General features: G+C 29.6%; 1 protein-coding gene across 6 annotated transcripts; it reads right to left on the reverse strand.

The window, feature by feature from the left end:
• Positions 1-3402: 3402 nt before the first annotated feature.
• Positions 3403-8678, reverse strand: LOC145184129 (uncharacterized). 6 transcript variants are annotated; one of them, XM_080059729.2, is made up of 3 exons: positions 5433-6665; positions 5110-5276; positions 3403-4254 (listed from the first exon to the last, which is right to left on the reverse strand). In XM_080059729.2, exons 2-3 carry the CDS (start codon positions 5135-5137, stop codon positions 3545-3547), a joined length of 738 nt encoding a protein of 245 aa, XP_079915855.2. In that variant the 5' UTR covers positions 5138-5276; positions 5433-6665; the 3' UTR covers positions 3403-3544. The 6 variants fall into 6 exon arrangements, with proteins under 6 accessions (XP_079915855.2, XP_089949453.1, XP_089949452.1 ...); XM_090093327.1 differs by lacking the exons at positions 5110-5276; positions 5433-6665 and adding an exon at positions 8557-8678; XM_090093326.1 differs by lacking the exons at positions 5110-5276; positions 5433-6665 and adding an exon at positions 8100-8247.
• Between the last annotated feature and the right edge of the window lie 14106 nt (positions 8679-22784).

Below are 22784 nucleotides of genomic sequence, written 5' to 3' on the forward strand. Positions count from 1 at the left end.
AAAAAGGAATAAAAAAACAACAACTTGTCTACACCTCAGTTCAATAGCAGACATGGCATAGAATCAAGATGAAATTCACGACTCTGATAGTTGATTTTTCTGAATGGTAAATATCTTCATAAAATAATGTTGATATACAAATTATCATGGTGTATAAAATATCCTGGAATATAAATTATTTTGGGATAAAAAATATCCTATGATGTGGAGTGTCCAGGAATATAAAATATCCTGGTATATAGAGCATTAATTAATGTATAGAGATTTTGATTAATGTAATCTAAACTTCGGTGATTGTTTTTTACATAAAAAATGATGGTCACCTTATTTCACAGAAGCTGTTTTCTAGCAAAAGTCACTAAACATCCAAGATTTTAAATTAAAAAAAAAAAAATAGATTTATTAATATTCTAACAAAAGCTCTTTTGATGACTTCCTTTGACGTTATTCTTAGACGATTTTTTTGTAAGACCATAGATAATAAATCATTTTTGTGCGAATTTCATCCATAACCACAAGTTTATCAATAAGGTTATTTTAACGGGATTTCTGACCGAACACGTTATCTTTAATAATTAAGCAATCAATTACACTCTCGTCAAGTTAGATGAAAAGCTTTGAAAGCGAAATTCATTTATTGCTGACAGTTTCAATTTTTGAAAGGAAAAAATTAAAGTCATTTTTGTCTTTTTATATTATAAATGTTTTCAACAATGTAGAAATGTTGTGAATTGACGTAATTCTTTATTTTTAAAGTTTTTGACAATTGAAATTTATTTGAAGATGGTAAAAGTATGAAAGAAATCTGTTCTTTCAACTCTAAATTTTTATAAATTTCATATCATAGAATTTAAACGTGATCATACAAGTGCGGCAGATGATTCAAATAGTGGACGTCTGCAACAACACCACAAATCATTTAGCGAATTCATAATATTGTTTGTAAAGATCTAAGTCTGAATATAATTGAAATTGCTAATAACGCAGACATCTTGAGTATTTCGTATTTTCCATGAAAAATGTGTAACACATTTATGTATAGGACTTAGAAATCTCAAATTAAAACAAAAATATTTACAGTAGATGCTGGATATTTAATTGTATACAATTCATTAGCGAAAAATAAAAATGGCGGCTGTAAAAATAAAACTTCCAAGAAGGGCATGAGTTGGAAAGCTACCCTCATTTGTCAGCAACCTCTGGTGTGCGTCTGCACACCAAAGTAAGTTGCTTTGGGCCTCTCTCATCTTTTCAATGAGCCCGGTTTTATGTACACTAAAACGTACAGTGGACTGTAGCAGATGTAAGAAATATAAGGACAAAAATTTAGAAACGAAGCGATTAGGAAAAGGCGTCACACAAAGACGTATACACAAAGACATTTTTGTTCTATAAGAATAAAAAAGTCTTAGCGATAAGTTGAAAAAAGAACAAACAATAAATAAGGAAGTTTAAGAAAACTATATATATATATATATATATATATATATATATATATATATATATATATATATATATATATATATATATATATATATATATATATAAATGAAATTGAAAAAGAAAAATTAAAGCCATTCGAGTAAAATAGAAGAAATTGACAATTACCTTGATACAATTACATATTTACAAAATCTACGAAAAAGAAAATCTATTTTATTTGTAATTTGTTGACATAATGAATAAAAAGTCCTAACCACCATCATAAAGAAAGAATGCTAACCGCCATTATAAGAAGAACATTATTTTAAGAACCATTACCTTTAGAACTCACTGAGGAAGAGCAATTATTACCTTTACCAGTAACCCTTGTACTTTTCTAACCAAACAGCATCCCCAGACCCTTAACCTCAACCAATACAAAGGAGAACAATTACTTTTCAAAAATCTGACATCACAGTTTTAAAGAGAATTTTTTTTTTGTCTAAGGTACATCTAAAATTTTAAGAAGTCTTGACCCAGGCCTTTTTTTTTCTCTGAACGGCCCTGTATAAAATTATAATCAAAGTTATTTCTTAGTGAAATTTTTTTGTAAAATAAAGTTAAGAATTATGTGAAATACTTTCGATAGCTGACCAAGATAAAAAAAAGCATACAAAGGATTTGTACTGATATGCATTGCTAATTCATTTATTCACAGGCATCGTGGCACTGTTTTTATCTGGAGAGCCTAGAAATCCTTCTTAGTATATAAACGTATTTTTGTATAAATAGGTAGGTATAAAGGTGTATATAATGCATATGAATATATGTATGTAATGTATTTATACGTATGTTATTTATACCTCTTTTTAAATCTTCAAATTTTAAGTCTTTTTGGGGAGGTATCATTTTCAAAGTACCAACTGTTAAATGATACTTTTAAAATCTTCTTGATTGGATATAATTTAGCACTCCACTTTGTTTTTTTTTTTTTAGTATTGAAAGAAAAACTGCGAAACAACAATTTTTTTTGCTTGTATTACTTGATGGATTATAGATAAATAATTAAGGATTATGAGATTAAATAATGCTTTGAAGGTTCTAAAATATTCAACAAAGTATCTAATAATTTCCATTCGTTTCCATGCATTCAAAACATTATATACGATAAATCTTTACACAACATTAGCTGCAATTTGTATTTCAAATTTTAATGCGGGTGGAAGTTGAGTCATTAAAGCATATTTTTTTATGCTGATTCCAAAATAGTTTTAAAACTTTTGATACATTTTTAGTTTTTGCGGCATTTTTGCATCTAATTCTTTTTTTATATGTAGCAATTATTGCTATTCACTTCGCTTACAGAAACTTAATATTGATTGCAATTTCGCAGCACTAAAATTAGAATATGTTTGAGAGGTTGTCGAGCCCATGATAGAAATGACACTTTCAACAAAAAACGTGACTGTTAAATTTGTTTATGAAATACTAAAACATTTTGCTTAAAAAAAAAAAAAAGATTTCTTGTCCAACTCTTTCCTTTACTATTCGTTCAGTATCTTATTGTGAAATCTATCATATTCTTATAACCCCTCAAAAACGGGAATCATGTAAAAACTGATCTAATGGATAGGCAATCAAAAGTGAAACCACTCATCAGGGACCTAAGAACATGGAAGAACTCTTAGCTTCTAGAGCACACCAATTATATATTTTCGTAGTCAAAAAGAGGACTTAAAAGTCATCCTTTCTTTGACCGCAAATCACTCTTATTGTAGTTGTATGGATGGAGTGATTTTTTTGTTATAAACACCATCTAAATGAACGGCATACAAAATTATATTGCTTTCTCTGAAAATAAGATAATTGAGCTTTTCGTCTGGATAAAAGTTAAATTTTAGCTTAAAAATACCGCAAAGCATCAGCTCTGACTGACTCAGTTTTTTTTTACTAACTGGCAAGGCTACAACATTGAATAAATTTTATTCATAGTTCGATTGGAATTTTTACTTTCCAATAGTCGTTTATTCATATAATTATAAATTCTCAAAAATAAAAACTTTAAAGAAGTTTACGCGTTGGTTTATGAAAGTCCGAAAAAGAATAATAAATAGAAAATAAATCAAGAGCAAGTTGCTCTACTGTGGGTACATAATAACAGGTTTCGGCAAAAAAAAACTCTTTTCCAACAAGACGCCTTTTTTCGTTTGCGTATGAGGGGTCTTTCTTCTGACATAGATAGCGTGTGAATTCTTTTAATTGCGTTGCTTAGACAGAAATTAAACACGTCCACTATGTTTATGTTATATTTTGACGAAGTCACGATGTGTTTGGCACCAGATATTTTTTTAACTGAGTCGTGTGATGAAGATTTGACAAGATCGTATGATGTAATTGGTGATGCGCCACCAACTAAATCTGATTTTGTACCAACAACTATCATCGGCATTTTATCTTCTCGAATACTTCGTAATTGAGTATATAGTTCTAATAACTTTTTCGACGATTCCAAAGAGTCATATTCGTATGTAAGAATTATGACGTCAGCAGTTTTTATATGGAAAGTTTTGCAATCATCGTTGTTTGTATCTGCAATAACAGCAATTTGAATCTTTAATTTGTAACCCTTGTATGATTCTTTATGTTTATAGATTTCATTTTCGTTATCGTTTTTGCTGTCGAAGGGAAGTCCAAAAAATCGGTTTATCAGAGCCTTTTTCCCACTGCCTTTCGGACCAACTATGACAAACTTTCTAATCTTGCTTTTTCTCTTACTTCCGTGCTTGCTTCTTTCTTCGCTACGCATTTGGCTTTTGTTAAGTAATAGACTAACTAAAAAAAAAATCGATCAAATTAAATAAAAACATTATAGGTTTTTTTTTAAAGCCTACAATCTTTATTTGCTTCAAAACATCTATCTTGCAACAAATTATTCATTCCTTTATTTATTCATTCCTTTATTTATATTCCACATGCACTTCCTTTATGAGAGACAACTAATTTTGTAAAACCTTTAGAGCGATGAAATTGTCTGTTTATAGTGGTTTAGGATTTGAACCATGGATGAAGCTCAACTAATTAAAGGAAATCCGGTAAACATGATTTTTGCTTGAATTGCGTTTTGTTTTAAAAACTCGTTAAAAAGTCGATGGTTCTAACAGTCTCCGTATTTTAACGAACAGTTTTAGAAACTTCACGAAAAAAAAAAACCTTTTTAAATAAATAAAACCCTTTTTTTTTTTTTTTTTTTTGTGGTAATTTATTATCAAATAAAAATTAAATTACAACAAAAGTTTTATTTATTCAGTTTTAGACATTTTGAACAATACCAAAAGCTGAATTTTTTTCTCATAATATTCGTGACAATTATTTTGCTGATGGTGATCGACATTCAGATTGCAAAGCTTGATTTAATTACACTAAATCTACTCGTTTCGATAAAGTAAAAAAAGAATTCAAACACATATGCAGGAAAAGGTATGAGAAGAAAACTAGACCCAGGAAAAGTAAACCTTTAGGAGTATCGATGTAAAGTGACACTTTGCTTCTTCAATATCATCTACTTTCACTACAAACAATATTAGGTTTTACAAACAAGAAGTGTGTAAAGCTTGATTTGCTTTTTTAGCTGCTTTAAGCATTTGTTTTATGATAAATATCGATATAATAAATTAACTTACTACATACCTGCCCCTTGATCAAACTTATTTTTCATCACTTGAAATGAATTTAAACTTTTAACCACTTGCTTATTAGAATCTCTTCTGACGCTGCTCGACCCCGTTACACAGATTACCTCGTAAGTTATTTTTTGCGTTTTCGGAAATGACGTAAATACTGATGCCTTAAATGAGCTATATAGGTGAAAAGCCGCTTTTATTACCTAATATTTTTCGAACGGATTAATGACTAAATTTAGAAAATTTCTTTATGAGCAATAAGATCGTTTGCTCCACTTACGCAACTATTGTTTACACTTAAAAAGAGAGCCCAAGAACTACGTAACTTACGGAAAATAACTTTCCAGCGTTTGCTTTTTCCGTTATGCAGATTGCGCCCAACGATGATAAAATAAATCTTATCAATGCTAAAAATCTTTTGATACTGTTTTCAGCGGTTATTATTTATCGCATATACTCTATTTCCTTTTCACATGTTTTTGATCCACCAAAGTTGCATGCAAGTATTCCAACATCTAAGATAACTCTTAAACGTCAATAAAATAGTTAAATATCAACACGCGTGCGCTTTGGGGCGGTATTATAGAAGAGTTAGTTTCTGCTTTATCGCAATGGCAGCGTCATCTGAGTGATGTTGCGTCATCTAGTAATGAGCGCACAAGTAAAAAACAAAACAGGTTTTTTGTAAAAAATTTTCATTTTACAACCGGGGAAGAAAAATTAACATTCAAAACAATACGATAGAACTTTAATTTGCAGAATGGCTTGTCTTTTTGAAAAGCGCCGATTTATATTTCATTAATTTTTTCTGATTCACATTTTGAATTTTTTTTTTAATGTAATTTGACAAAAGAAACGACATCGTAACTGCGGCTTAGGAAATTATCAATTAAAAAAAAGAGTGTTAAGATGGCAAGATTGATAATCCAACACACAAAAAACAGGAAACTTTTTCTGATTTGATAATTCCCTGAAAACAAACACTTATGTAATATATAGAAATTATCATTTGATTGTACAACTTTGTTCCCAGCATTTTTTTTTAGCATGCTTTGTATGCAACGGAAAAGCTTGTTATGAATGAAAGAAATACTTGGTTCTTTTGAAAACAGAAATTAAATTTTGTCATCAGTTTAACTTTGCTATCCTATCCACCTACCTTGGATGCTGTGTAACCTAACCTTAAGGTTGCTCACAACTATTACAGAATGCATATTTATTTACATCTCTGTAATAAGATTTCATCTTTCGTGTACCAATTAACTGACTTGATCTCGATTCGCCAAAAAAACTCGAAAAAAATACTTTATTCTTACCAATCGAGGAAATCGATAATAAAATTTTGAAAATTTCCCGCCTCGTTTGTTGATAAAATAAAAACAATTAAAAGCTGCATTTTAAACCACTAAAAACCCTTTTTAAATGTTTGAAGAAAAAATTCATTGTTGCTGAAAATGGCAAATTCTCGTCTAAACACTTTTAAACTAACGACTCGCAGAACCTTTTATCAAAGAGACAGCTGTAGGGTTTCGATCATTTGCGTCACACGTTAATACGACCGAAAAACCAAACAAAAGTGAATGACGGCCTCCTTTCAATCAGAAAAAACAAACAGTGTTTTTGTTCGCTCGTTTTTTTTTTTTTTTTTTTTTTGGTTTTTAAGCGGCGACTGATGTGCCGAAGATATCTTGTTGAGTTTTTATCTTTATGTAGATAAGAATGTGAAGAAAAGTGATATGAAACAATAAAATGTGCCGATTTTTCCAATCATTTATCGTTTAATTCGAGGTCATTTTACATAACTGTATAAAGAAGACATCTGCTTTAAGAGTACGTCAAAAGGAAATAACGTTTATAATTAATGGTCTGTAACACGTCAAAGGAACGGTAACACAAAGATTTAACTATTAACGAAACAGTGTGACGCTATACGTAGAGGATTATGTGATATATATGTGGGATAATATAATATATGCATATACTTATGTTATCGCACAAAAACACTCACACATATATGTTTATTTGTATGCAGTAACACATTCACATGCGCGTGTTGTTTAGGTGTTAATATGAAAATTGTATAAGATATTATTAATATACATTGCAAATAAAGTCAACGAAAGATAAACAGCAACAAACAGTTTCAATAATAAACAATCATCGCGAATTTATTTATGCAGCTGCAATAAAAAAAGTTACTTTTTCGTGCGTAAACTTAATTTAGCGGGTGCCGCTCAGCGCCAGTGGTCCAGAGTACCTACTTATTCGACCTAAGGTTATGTTCAAGATATAACAGCGTTATTTTAGTTCACTGTAAGCATTTAAAAAAAAATCATCGAAGCGATAATATCGCACTTTTTAAAAGTTTTTTTTATTTTTTTGCAGAAAAAAAAAAATTTAAAATAGTTTAGTTAAGGATTTTACACATACTAAAAATCTTGTTTATAGTATCTTCATTCTCCAGTGAGATTTTTATTCTTTAAAAATTGAATGACGTCACACAAATGTCCAACAGATACTTATTAAAATCTTTTACGCACATTGCAGAAAAAACGACTGAAAATAATCTGGCAATGGATTTTAATTTTTCCACTGGGAATGTTTCGTATTTTGCAGTATATGAAGTTTCTACAGTTAGAAAGCTGATCAAAAACTTCAAGCTTGCAAAAAAAATCACTAAAAATTTGATCAAAATTAGGAATCAGCAAAAAAGGTCAGAATTATGAGGAAAAAAGTTCGCAGAAGTAATTTTTAACCAACTTAAAATTTTGTGCAGTGCTTTAGTGACATTCATTTCGTAATTCCAACACTATGTTTAATAAATATAATAAATTTTCATTAAAAAAAAATTGTGTTAAACAGACTTAGTATAATAAAAATGCACACACAAGCGTAACACCAACTTTTATATCGATCAAAACTGTAAATATTTTATAAATATATATATTTTACTCGAACAAAGTTATAAAATTTGTTTATTTATTTTATGATTTTTACCTGAATGGCCGTTGATCCCTTTTGTGATCCCTGTTTTGTATCAATATTATTATGACCCGTATCTGTAACCTCGATAATTTTTTTTACAAATAAGTTAATATAGATCATGCTAGAAAATATTTTGATAAAAGAAGTCACGCATTCAAACCACTTTGTTTGAAATGCTATTCTGTAGTTTTCTTGTTTGCTCATCATTTCTTAAGTAACAATAAAAATTTTGTTGATGAGGATGGTTATGTTTATAATGACCATGAGAAGATGATAGTGTTGAATTTAATTGATCTTTTTTTTTTTTTTTATCCTATTCAACGAATCGGCGAAATTTATTAAATCATTTTTTAATAAAACTTGTTAAAAAAAAAAAAAATTAACTGAATTTGAATACTTTTTCAAAACTGCACATAAAATAATATATTTGTATTTTAGTTTTAAGAATTACTATAAGTGATTAACTCACGCGGTTGAAGTTACAATTCCAATATCAAGCCGGAGTTTTTTTTTTTTTTCTCTTATGTAAAAATTTATTTTTTATTACTTGTAATAAATATTTGTTATAACTCTAAAACAGGCGTATACAATGGTTAACCTCGCTACTACACGTTCGTCTACACACTTATTCATAAATTATAGAGTTTCTGTATGGACATTAATAATCAAAACTGCGTAGAGATAGCAGATACAGATGTGATTATCAATGGTGACGTCACCAACCGTTAAAAAAAAAAATTAAAAAAAATCAAGGTTTAAAAAAAACCTATCGTATCAAAAGCACAATTTATTAGAATAATCGTATAATTTATCTTTACTTGTCGTAATTGGTCTAACTTCGAATTTTGAATAAAAAAAAAAAATTTTAAAATGGAAATATAAAAATTCGTACAGTATTAATGTTAAGTTAGAAAAAAATTAAAAAACACTGAATTTTTAATTCATTTGTAAAGGGTTGCAACGGTGATCAATGAATGTGGTGCATCCGACCTAAATGACGTTTAAAGAGTATACGCAAACAAGAAAAAAAAAAAAGCATTCGTGTACGTGCACTCACTTAGGGAGTCTTTGGACGTATAAATGACCTTTTAAATGACCAACATTAAGAAGTGTCGTCACAACTTCTTTCCCAGATTCTCGCAATGTTTCAACAGCTTCCCTCAATTTTAACAATCAAATTTTTTATTAAAAAAGTTCTCAAACTAATTTCCTTCTCTTGGATTAGTAATGTCGTTTTGCATTCTCGCGGTTCAAATTTGGTAATTGTAAATGTTTGACAGTTTTGTAATTGGCAATATATTCTGGTAAATAAATGACAATATCTGCGATTTCTAAAGACAGAAACCACAAAAATTTCTTAGGAATGGACGGAATAAACAAGAGTACTTCCTGAGCATGCGCGTGCTGTATTTCCTAAATTTAAAAATAAAAAAAGAACTGAAGAATTTTTTAAATTTTTTCCTTAAAAAATTTTTTGTTGTTATTTGAAAAAATATTTGAAAAATAAAACTAATATTAAGAAATATGTAAAACATCAAAAAGCAGAACAAAAAGATTAATAGAGGGGCGACAACAGAGGATTACAATAGTAAGCTGAGTGGGGCCATGTTAAACTCAGGGTTGATAAAAAAGTAAATCTTATTTTTAGATAAATTCTCGACTAAAAATTAACAACATGCAAAAACCCAAACAATTTGAGCTTTGATTGAGTTGTTGGTGTTCCATTGTTAACAAGGTACCTTTAATCGTGGTTAGACAATTGATGACGTAGTCAATAAATGGTTGACTTCGTTATTTTAAAAGTAACTTGCATCTAAATATTGTTAAATACGCTAACAATTTTTTTCATATAGGAAGGATTGGCGAAATCTTAGGTACCAAGCGTTTCTAGTGAATCGTAAAGGCAAACAGTTGGTATGACTATAGAAAGAAGTCGCTTATTTGGGCCGAATAAACTAAGCATTTGGTTTTTTTCAAGAATTTTCACTTTTCTGAGGAAAATAGTTTCAGATCATCAAGGCTTCTTTCAGTTCTAAGAAATAATCTTCCATAAAATAATTCCCATTTAATCTGATCTAATCTGTTTCGAGAACTTTGAAATTCAGTTCAATTTGAGCCTCTTGTATCTTGGAAAATACAGCCAATGGCTTCTTCTTTAATTCCTTTCTGGGACGTTTAAGGTTTAAAATGTGAAATTTGTGTTTAAGAATTCAAAGTGTAAAGAGTACATTTGGCCAATGGTCGAGGATTATGGGAATGCAAGGCATTTATACTAAAAATCTTAGATGCTTTTGCTTACGGGAATGTAGAGCACAAAAAGCGCATTACAGCAGGACTCATAATGTCAAGTGGGAACCAATTCTGGAGGTAAACACATATTTATGCCTCAACGTAAATTAAATTAGGTATTGCTACGTGCTCAATTTAATATACCGTTGGAATCGGTTCAAAAGAACAAGGTGAACGTTTTTATTATAACGTGTGAACTTGGAACCTTGTATTAAAAAAGTAAATTTCCTTAAAATCAATAATTTCATTCTGAAAAACAAAAGCAAACAATAAAAAAAAATTTAGTAATGGACAGAAACAAAAACCAGATATTCTGAAATCAAAATACCTATTTACCGTTGTAATTAAATAACTAATTGAAAAGTTAGAAGTTGTTCCTATTATATTGGTAATTTGATATTTTTATGACGGTTTATTGGCAATATATCATTGACACGACATCTTTATCTGCAAAACATGTCATAGACGGAAAAATTTCTAATAAATAGTTTCCTGACTCGGAAACTTAATATTTTCTGAATTATAAAATAAAGTGCCTATGAGAAGGATGAATTATTTTACTCAGATATATCAAAAGAGGATTCAGAAGCAAATAATATCTTCTTTTACGAGTTTTTAAAGCGAGAAATGGAGAAATGCTTCTTTCTTCTTTTGTCGTTTTCTAACTATGACTCATAAAAGAATAACTAATGTAAATAAAATAATAAACACTGGTTTTACAAGAAACAACAGTATTCATGATAGTCGTCATTAAAATGAATCTTTCATGTCATTTTCAAATCTCTGATTCTTTCATATTTATTTTATTGGTAGTTGAATTAATTTACACTTATTGACAATTTAGGTCCCTATTTTATATATTCAGAAGTTCAAACGGTAAAATATTAGATTTTATTCAAAGAAATGTAAGTGATTACAGGGCAGGAAAAAGCGGTACTTTGCAAAATCAATTCTTAATGAGGTATTGCTAAAGGTTTTTTTTTAAAATAACAATCTGACCAGTTAAAAACTTTAAGATACAGTAGCGTGCAAAAGTTTACAAACAGATAAATTTTTCATGTTTTTTTTACATAACTTTTTGACTTTTCAGTGAAAATAAATGAAATTTTCAACTATTGTTCGTATAATGTGATCACATACTATAAATTACTCAAAAAAATGATAACTTGTAACGGAAGGGAATTTTATTAAAAAACGTAATCGTGCAAAAGTTTACAAACAAATGCAAAAAATTCAAAAAAGAGGTACTATTTCTAATTCCTCCACAATATTTCACCACAGTACATTAGTATTTTGTTGGATAGCCTCTAGACTTAAAAATTGCTAAATAACAACAAGGTATAGAATCAACTAATTCGATCAGAACTTCTTTGGGGATATTTGCCCAACAATCCCAAAGCACCTAGAATAAATCATCTTAATTGGTCGGTTTTTCGCCTTTCAATAGACAATCCAAGTATTTCCAAAGATGTTCTGCTGGATTTAAATCTAGGTTTTGAGAAGGCTACTCCGAAATAAGAATTTTTTTCAAATTGAAAAAATTTTTGATAGAATTTGCACGGTGCTTTAGACCGTGGTCTTGCTGGAAAATCCAACGATAAGGGATTTTGTCTTTTCCATATGACAGCATAACATTCTTGATTATATCTAAACATAATTGATGCATTGGTTTGCAAATATTTAGATATAATCGATGCATCAATTTACTTTCAGTCTTGATTCTATTGGTCCAATTCATTGCATCGATTATATCTAAATGTAGTCGATGTGATAAAGTGGACCATTCGAATCACGACTGAAAGATCCCAAACCATTATTTGCCCCCACCAGGTTTAACCGTTTGAATTTGATACTTAGGAGGAAGTCTTTCATTTTTTAGACGTCTCATGTACTTGATACCTTCGCTACTAAACATATAAAACTTTGATTCGTCACTGAATTTTGACAATTCTTTGGAAGTCCAATGCATATGATCTTTTGCAAATTTCAATTGGCCTGAGCGATTATTTAATATTATTAATGGTTTATTGGCAGGACGATGACCAAACAAATTATGCTGAAGCAGGCAACATTTTGTAGTATCTACTCTGCATTTAACAAGATATTTATTGCTCAAAATTCTATTTAATTTGACATCACTTTTGCAGGGAGCTTGTTTTGATTTTCTTAACAAAGATTTGTCTTGATTTTCTGTAGTTATCTTTGGCCTGCCTGAACGATGCTTCTATATCTCTTAACTAGCACGCTCATTGTTGATTTAGCCACGTCATAAAGCTCAGAAATTTGCTTATAAGGAACCTTCTTCTCTACAGCACATTTTATTAGATTTTTCTGTTCTCTTGACAATTACTTTGATTTTCCCCATTGTTTTTTAAATTCAAGTAAAGTTAAATATTATATCCAACATATTAATAAAGTTTATAAACTTTTTAACGGTTATGTTTTCAATAAAATTTGAATTTCTTGTTTCCATTACAAGTTATCATTTTTTTCAATAAATCATACAACATAATCACATTATAGGAATAATTATTAAAAGTTTCATTCACTTTTAGTCAAAAGTCAAAAACGGAGGCGAAGATTGAAAAAGTGAGCTTATTCAGCCCTCGTATTTTGTAATATTGTATACTTTTCTTTTTCCATACGAAAGCAGTTTAGCTTTACTTTCATTTGTTATTTTAAGTAGATTGTGGATTCTTTAGTAAGGGTTCGTTAACAAAATGGGTTTAATAATCAAAACTATTTTTACTTTTTATGGCTCCCATAGAACAACTCAATTACGTGTTTTCTGTTTATTAGCGTTCAATAAGCAAATGTTTAATATCCGAATTGAAAATATCAAAATGGGAATGCAAAGTATTTAGTTTAAAGACACCCCCGTCTGCCTAAAAGAATTAATGAAGTTTGTCACAGACTCCCAGTAATTCTCTGCATTAGTGCGGTCCAGAAAAAAAACCAACCGAAAAAACCTTCTCAGGATAATCTTTGAATAGGGGTTTTAGTCACGTGGCTTTTTATTACAGAAAGAAAAACATCTTTAGTTTTTGATACATATATATATGTCTTTTTTGTATCTTGCAGTATTAAACGACTTAATGTGGTTTGAGTATCGTAATTTAAAAGGTGGTTATGCCAATATATACTTTATCTAAATAGTTCGGAAGGTCGGAAGAAATAACAGCTTTGTATAGTGTGTTTTCAGTCAGGCAAAGTTGGTTTTTAGGGTACAATCCAAGCTGCTGATACAATTGCAGGATTTCTTATTTTGATTTGAAATGTCGTCGATGATTTTGTGATTATGCGAGTTTATTATGGATTTTAAATTCAGCATGCAGCTGAAACTAACTTTTAAAGTCTTTATGTTGAATATCTCTATATGTGCTTTGTTGGAAAATGCTTTGTTGGAAAATGCTTATATAGTCAAATTAGATAGAACCTGTTATATTTTTTCTTATTTGTATTTGTATCTTATCTAATGTTTTTTTAAAGATGGTTATAGTCACTTTAGTAAACGCTATAATTATATTAAAAAAAAACATTAGATAAGATACAGACACTTGATAAGATAGATTAGATAAGCAAAGATCTGGAAAATTATCACGTGGTGTTATAAAAATGTAATGAGTACGTTCTTCTTTTTCAATTGGTAATCGAAAAACCTTTTCTGTATTTTCTTTGATGTACTTGCCATTACAGCATTACATTTCTTTAACATTTTTCACATTTTGTATTGCCTATATATATATATATATATATATATATATATATATATATATATATATATATATATATATATATAAGAATACTATCAAAATAAGCCATAAGTTTCTATCATTTTAACTTCTAACATATACAACTTATAATTTTAATAGACTCTCCAAACAATCTCCTTCTATATCGTTTTTATTGCACGATCGATATATTATACAGCAAATAAATTTAATTGTCATATTTTTTTCTAAAATAGGATGTATTAAACTAAGTTTTACTAAATTAATTTTAAATCGGCATTTTTCCATTTAAAGGAACTCATTAGAAACGGCTACCATAATATGTATATAAGTAGAGGAAGGGCTTTCGAAGTTTTTGCGAACGAAACGATTTAAGTTTAAAATTTACGTGCGTTCGTAAAATTAACCAAACGTAACGATTAACGATATCAATCAAATTGTAAAATTGAAATTCCGACGAGTAATTGATTCAATTAATTCGTAACTTCAAGGAATTTACTCGAAAGGTCGTTATAGCTTACGTTAATCAATTAATTTCCATTAAAAATTACGAAAACCATCGATTAATTTATTACGATCCTTTCGCGTTAAGTTGTCATAAAATTTCAAAACTGACTGTTCTTTACGTTTACGAATCGTAAATACGATTAAAATACAAATGATAAAAAATAAATTTTATTGTTAATATTTCAACGAATTCAGTCAACACTTAACAATACTAATAAAAATACCAGTAAAAATAAGACTTTAAAATAAGAACTGATCTAGTATGTGGAGCACAACTATGTAAACAAATAAAACTACATAAAAAATACCATTTATAAAAAGACTCATATCAGTATTTACGAACTTTTACGCAATTTATTAACGGAAGCTTCGTAACTGACATAAGATACAAATTATTACCATTGAAACTTACAATTAATTTCGTAGATTAAAATATGATCGTAAATTACAATTCAAATAATGACGTTTTTTACGAAAAATGCAATTAATTTAATCGATTTTCAGAAGATCAAAATTTTCCTCGTTTGCGATTAAACTGACGCAACTTCGTTTAAACGTAATCGTAAGTCTCTTATCTATAAATAAGCTATATACTACATTGGCCCCCAATTTATCGTACAACTTGTCGGTTTACATAGCCTGTTAGTATAAATATGGCTTTGTTAAAAAAACATTAATATTTTGAAAATTCTTAGAAGTAGCTTAGGTGCTCTGACCTATTGACTGTTAAACCAATAGATGCTTCCCCCCCACCCTTTAAGCTCATGAAATACCTACCAAACGTATATTCCGAAAAAAAATTTACTTTTTACTTATTAAAGGGGGTTTTCTCCAGAGGATTAAATTTATTAGAGGCTAATTTCATAGAGGAGTATCTTCCGTGTGGTTCTTGAAACTCTTCTAGAGGCTTTCTTCCCAGGAGGTTTATTCTTCTGATATCAGTTTTAATATGATAAACACATATTAAAAATTGGTAAAATTGAAACTTTAAAGTGAATTCTTTAATAAATTTTTTTTTAGGAAATAAAGTTTGAAAATAAAGATAAAAAATAAAGAATGAAAAATTTAAACAAACGAAATTTAAAAACTTAAACGAACGAAATTAAAAAATTTAAACGAAGCGCCTTCTGTTGTTAAAATGAGCAGCAGAAAACCGATTCTTATTATTGAGGAGTACTTTTTATTTTCATTTTTTTGTCATTTTTAATCGTCACCAGATTAGGTAGATGTCATTTTCAATCGTGACCAGATTAGGTAGAAATTTTGCTGATTGAAGTTTTCGCGGTCGTCTCATTTAGTGCATATAAGGTTTTTTACCACGATAGTGATTTACTCAGCATTTTTTTTATTTTCATATGAAACGAAAAATTTCGTTTAGTCTTCAATAAAATTTTGCTCTTTATTTTTTGGCGCTATTGTTGTTACAAGTTGCGAAAAATCATTGTTCAAAATTAAGAAAGAATATTACAAATATTTTTTTTGGATAACTCAAAGTACTATAAATTCAATCTGAAAAAATTAAGGAAAACGCTAACAATTGCATTTTTTCTAAACGATAAAATTAAAAAAGCAAGGCGCAATTATTAGAGTTAAAGGCCCAGTTTTAATGGCTCAGTTATTAAATGTTTTCCGCTTCCGCTGTCATTCGAATTAAATATTCTTATATTGTTGAAAATCTTTTGTTAAAAAGATTTGTTTGGGCCTACACACACTCTACATTATTGAGTGGATTCTTCATGTTTAAACTTATTACAGTTTTTTTGTATTTAGTTTTTTAAGGTTTTTAAAAAAAACTTATAGTTTTGTTGAAATTCTTTAAAAGCATACGATAAATATAAAATTTTTTCCTTATTTTTATGCGCAACCAAAATAATAAAAAAATTTAATCGAAGATGCAGCTAAATTCGGTATAGTAAAACGTAACTCCGTAGCTATTTAAAATGCGGTAAGTGAAGATTCGATCTCAGGCTTCTCTGTTTTATGTTTTTATTTGACTAAATTTTATCTTCTGATGACCTTTATAAAACATCAAAAAAGGTAACTTTCACTCTTTGTCAAATTTTGAGAAATGTGTTTCTCCAAAGGAATATTTTTTTGGGAAAATTTCTAAAGTTCGAGTAAAACTTTTGCTCTCTAAGTTCATTGCATTAAATAATGACTGTTGTATGGTTAGTTTAAATATATATATATATTAGGGCGGGCCAATTTGTATGGAGCCGAAAAATTCGATTAGAGCTGCCCCCTAGCATGATTCTATGGACAATTCTAAGCAACTTTGGTGAAGGAACCATAGGGCTATCTCGATTTTCGAGTCTCCCACTTTTCAAAAAACGATTTTTTCCCATAACATCGTTTTCATTCAAAATTCGATTTTTTATTCATCGTTATATTATCTTTTTTATGTGTATATAGGGGGTTTTTGGGGTCGAGAAATTCATTTCTGATCTTGATTTTTACCTATGACCACCGCCAGAGGGCGTTTCATGCATATTTTAACTATTTTTCGTCTATTTTCCGAGAAAAATTACAAGTTTTTCGGTAAAATTGATCTTTGTTTTATTTTTTTCAACAGAGATTCAACTTAAAAAATAAGAATATGTGTAAAAAATAAAAAAAAGTGAATTTAGTGGAAGAAAAGCGAAATAAGTTATTTTTGAAAGTCTTTCTTGCTTTCAAGTCTGGGGTATTTTGCACGGCTTTCCGATGAAACTGCCATAACACTGTGTCGACTTTTTTCTAAAACACGTTTAGAAACGCTAGCCAGCAATTGAAGATGTCTTTCCGTTGCCTGTATGTGTACCGGAATTCTTGGATCAGGCAATGGTAGATGATCGTATTCTAAATATTGTTCCAAATGATCATACGTAATGCTATGCGTAAACGGTGGTTCGAATAAGACATCATCTTTATTTAAATCAATCATATTCGTATAATCTGTACAATTGAAGTTTATCAAAGGTTTTTGATAAACTCTAAGATGTCCCGGGTCGCACAGATTTCTTCGGTATTGTAAAATTTTCTTTATTGCGATGTTTTGTGTCTCTTTTTTTTCATCAAATAACATAGCTAACAAAATATTTTCGGAATGTGCGTAATATGAATTGTCTTTAATGACATTATTCACAACTCCGCGTAGATTTGTATCCAAATATTGTGTCCAACGAATGAATTTGTAAAATAATACACTACCGAAGACCACCGAATTTTTGTACTTGATGTTGAAGTGCATCGGCACATAAACTTTCATTATGTATGTTGCTAGAATTTTCAAATTCCTTGATGGATTTTCAATTGACACATACAACCGCAACAATCTATTCGCCTTGGTTATTGGTCCTGGTTTAATGTGAGACAAATCCGCAGGAACAACACCATATGAAACTGTATTGGCCATTTTGTATAAGTACTTTGAATCGGTGGATAATTCAAATGGATCTAAATCAGGTGGCATGTTCTCTAGCACGATTATCTCGAATTCATGTACAAGTTGAAATAAAAGAAATTAGATGAATTAAATGCAATTTTACCATTTAATAATGGAAAAAAATGATGAGAAAAATGACAAATGATACATACCGGAAGATTTTCACACGTTTCAATTTGTTTGCCCAACGTTCCGGTTGTTGTTCGTGGTCCAGTGGTCGATGATCCTTCCAAAGTGTCAAACAAATGACGAAATGGCAGCTCGTTGAAGTGCAGAAGGCACACAAACCAATGCAGCGGTCTATTCAAATGCAATTCAAATCGACGCAAAATCCCATTTCTTCCGCCAGTACTTGTTGGCTCACCATCACAGCATATGCCGATTAATGCATCGAGAGCAATTTCTTTTTCGACGAAAAATGCATTCAATGTCATCAATTTGAGTTCAGCATCTTCATTTTTGACTTTGGTGTAGCCTATCAATTGAGAATTTGGTTCCTTCAAAACAACTAGATGTGGTTCTTTCACGATCCTTGCATGGAACTTCTCATCGATTTTTTCCATTGTTTAAGCATCATTTTTTCGGCCGTCGAATGAAAATGCTATCAAATTGGATGCATCATACTGCTTAAGAAGCAATTCTTGTCTGCATTTGGCTTTTTCTCAACGCACTTTATTTTTATCCATGATGATAGGATTGCCATGTTCATCTTTTACGTAAATGTCTTGCATAAGAGATGTTGCGAGTGCTGCTGCTATTCTATCAGACACACCAAATCGATCACACATTGCAGCGACGTTCAAAGCATCGTATCTGGGAGTATACGGTCCTCGTATCACTGGTGGAACATCTTGTGGATTTGTACTTGGCTCATCTGTATCAGTACTTGGTTCATATGCTAAATGGCTCTCTTCAACACTTGTTGATACCATTGTTGACGTTGGTGCTGGCTCTTCGAATTCCGGTATCGTCAATCTTCTGACAGTAGACTAATCTCGCATGAACTCTTTCAAACGATCTGGAATCAATCCACATGAGCATAATGCTGCCTTCAAGTCACATTGACATTTGCCGATGTAAAATAATTCTTTTGTAGATAGCACGAACGTTCTGAATGTGGCAATTTTTGGATGTTTTGTTTCGATTTGATACTTCTCAATCAATGTACCCAATTTTCTAACAACAGTTTTTTCTGTTAGAATTCCAACATTAAGTTGACTCCAAATTTCAATCCATTTGTCTGTTACGTGCGGTACGAATGTTTTATACGAAAACATTTTGTTTTGCAGTTTAGCACGTTCGGTCAAGAAAAAAAAAACATCTTAAAGTATCCTGTTTCGTTGGCAGATTTAGTCCACTCAAATCACACGATGCACCAAAAACAGCAACATCGTGCGAAGGCAAATGCTTCAAATGACTTTCGGTCCTCGTTGATGTTGTTGCGGTTTGCGATGTAGACGGCTATGCATTTGGATCCATTGTATAAAAGAATTAAAAAATAACTGAAATTAGTATATTTTAAAGCATTTGGTTTGAATATATTTTATTTATATATAATTGGCAAAAGTTTCCGACCACACAGTAATCACTTTTTCCGGATTTCCCTCAAAAATCTATTTATTTTTTAAAAACGACACATATTACTTAACTTTGAACAAAATAATTAAATAACTCAAATTTCTTCATAATTGATGATCTTTTTGAATAAATTTGTTCTCCAAATAGTATTGATGATTCCTTTAAAAGTGCAATTATTTAAAAAAAAATTTTTTGTACGTTTTTCTATCTTTACTTGAAGCTTCAGAAATCTTTGTATCACTAGTATCCATCAACCTAAGATATTTCTCTTCAGTACCCTTCTGCCATAATAATTTTCTAGAATCATTTTGACGAATATTTCTTTGAAATTTACTGTTTCCTACACATCATTCTTTTTCATTTCTTTTCGATTCTTCATTTGAAGTTCATACTGGAACATCATTTTTACAGTACTTTACCAGCTTTCAAAAGATCCTTTATTCAATAAAACATTTATCTATTGGCAACATTTTGCGCGGAAATGTTTTGGTAGCCAGCTGCAGCGCCATTTAATTTCCCAAATTAAAATTACAAAAAACATCTGGCAGTCACGCCTTGTGTATGCTCTTGTTGTCAAATTTTTCAAATTTAATATTTTATTTGATATAAAACCTTTTAAACCTCGTCCTTACTGGAAATTATTAAAAAGTTTTCAGGTTTTTGCCTGTTTGCTATAAAATTGGCAAAATTTGTTTCACTCTGAATTTTCCAACCTAATTTTATAATTGATCAAAGTGAAATGTTTTAACTTAATTTAAAGTTAATTTCTGTTGTTATTATTTTATTATTTTAAATAAAATAATTAGAGATATATGAAAAATAATTTTTTCTAAGTTTGTATTTCAAAGCGTTCTTGACAATTGTGGGCCAGTGACATTTCATATTATTTAATTTTATAGAATAGGCAAATTAACCGTGAACGATATTATTGTAAAATACTATTGTGGGTATGATTTAAAAGATCGTCCACGTAGTGAAAGATTAAGAAAAACATCTAAAATAATAAATTGTATCATTAAATGGAAATCAACTGCGAATGAAAATATGCTGAATTTTAAGATTCTTTTATCAATTTTTAACTTTTCCATATTAAATTTAGAGTACTTTAAGTTAATAAAAAAATATTGTTACTTACATATTAGAGGAGAAAGTGTGTAAGAGTGCTTGTGTGGGTGTGGATGTCTATTTTTCGAAATTAAATATCAAAATAATTAGAATTCTACAGGAATTCTAATTATTTTAATCTTTAGTTTGCTTTTTTTAAATACTAAACACAAATAAAGATATTAAAAGTGTCCTTTATAATCAAAAGTTCAATATCTTCAAATTCCTAATATAAAGTATAATAATAAAATATAAGCTCAATGTTTGAGGCAAGTTGTCAGGCTGTAAAATTAGTACAATACAACTTTCGATTTCCTACATGTAAGAATTATTGAGCGTCATGTTTTGGGCCACAAAGATGTACTTTTTTACAGCGACATTTGCTTTAAAATGTTGGTGTAAATATAATCAGAGAATTTAATGCGAACATTGATCGACCTCCGATGGTAAATTGGTCAAATAAAACATTTATCGAATCTGAAAAACTCACGTAAATCTTAAACTTTAGTTCCAAAAGAGAAAAACAGCGAAATCATTAAGAAATTAAAATAAAACTAAAACAAAAATAAAGAAACAAGAAATGATTCGTTCAATGCGATTGGGAATCAAGTTAAATTAAATGCTAATAACATTGACGAATTACGTCCGATTAAATTTAGGTTTATCGCATTTGACTCAAGCAGAAACATTAGAACTCTATAACAAGCAGAAACATTAGAACCCTAACAAGGACGTTTAGATGACTTTTCGTTTTTTAAATAGCTTTGATTGACTCTTCATTCTGCTAATGCTAGTAATATTACCAAGAAAGGAAGGATGGACAACTCTTACGTAACATCTTCTTAATATAAAAGGCTTGAAAGAACCTTTGGCTCGTACGGTCGAAGATGCCTTGTAAAATTATCAAGAGAATTTTTGTAAGCATCGTTATTTTAAACTGTTTTCTCAGTATATATGGAAAATTGGGAAATAGAGGCGGTAATGGTGAAACGTGTGTGCCGATTTCCGATAGTAAATGTATCCAAATTGGTCTTACCAGTATTTGTTTTAATGTATACCGCTATTTGTGCACAGCTTGAGTTCAAAAAAAATAAACTGTTTATTTGAAGCAACAGTAAACAGAATAAAAGCTCCTGTATGATTTAGACATATTTATTAATTCATTGTTAACAATTTGTTTTATTTTATTTAAACTCTAGTAATATATTCGCTTGTAATTCGACTGTAACTTTGGTATACTGAATTTTTCCGGTTAAATAAGAGCAACTTATTTTCACAAAATGTTTGTTGTAATTTTTTCTGAAGAACAATTCAAAACAACCATTTTCTCCTTTTTTCTTAAAAAAATATTTTTCTAACTATTCTTTGCAACTTTTCTTTCTCTTTGTTTTACTTTGTCAATACAAATTAATTATATTTTACATTCCCACTATATATATATATATATATATATATATATATATATATATATATATATATATATATATATATATATATATATATATATATATATATATATATATATATATATGTATGTATGTAAGCTGTTCCAAACTGGTAGTTTGAACTTTTGCCAATTCACGCTGTATCCATGCTCAGATGTTCTCTATAGGGTTCAAATCACATGAGTATGGTGGTAAAGGCATTGCTACAATATTGTTTTCTGAAAACCATTCCTTTATAATATGCAGTATGATTTGTAGCGTCATCTTACTGAAACTTCCAATATTTATCTCTGAGCTCAAGATTATCTTTTGTTTAAAATAAGTTGTTTCCGAGGATATCTGCATGTAATCTAGAGTTGATTCTACCGGAATAAGTTTAGAACATATCAATACCTTTGTAATTAAAACATGACCAGGTACCAAGAGAGTCTCCGCCTTTTTTGTGATGTTTCTCTAATAAACCTCGATACTTTTCATAAGCCATTCACTTAACTGTAATGTTAGATTTACGGTTAATAAGCTAAAAATTACTTTCATCACTTCAAGTTACTTTTTTCCATTGTTCAATGGTCTAATACCTTTGTTTCACGACACCATTTGAGTATTCTTTACTCATCAT

Source organism: Hydra viridissima, unplaced genomic scaffold, assembly GCF_058129835.1.
Source record: "Hydra viridissima isolate aposymbiotic clone 2 unplaced genomic scaffold, HvirCarnegie_v1 scaffold_7, whole genome shotgun sequence".
Lineage (NCBI taxonomy): Eukaryota > Metazoa > Cnidaria > Hydrozoa > Anthoathecata > Hydridae > Hydra > Hydra viridissima.

Excerpts from the sequence above, each read along its gene's own strand:
- LOC145184129 (XM_090093324.1), bottom strand. The coding sequence starts at position 6,316 with ATGCATTCTGTAATAGTTGTGAGCAACCTTAAGGTTAGGTTACACAGC. Across the intron at positions 4,255-6,261 it reads TAGGTTACACAGCATCCAAG|TTAGTCTATTACTTAACAAA; the intron begins GTAGGTGGATAG and ends TTTTTTTTTTAG.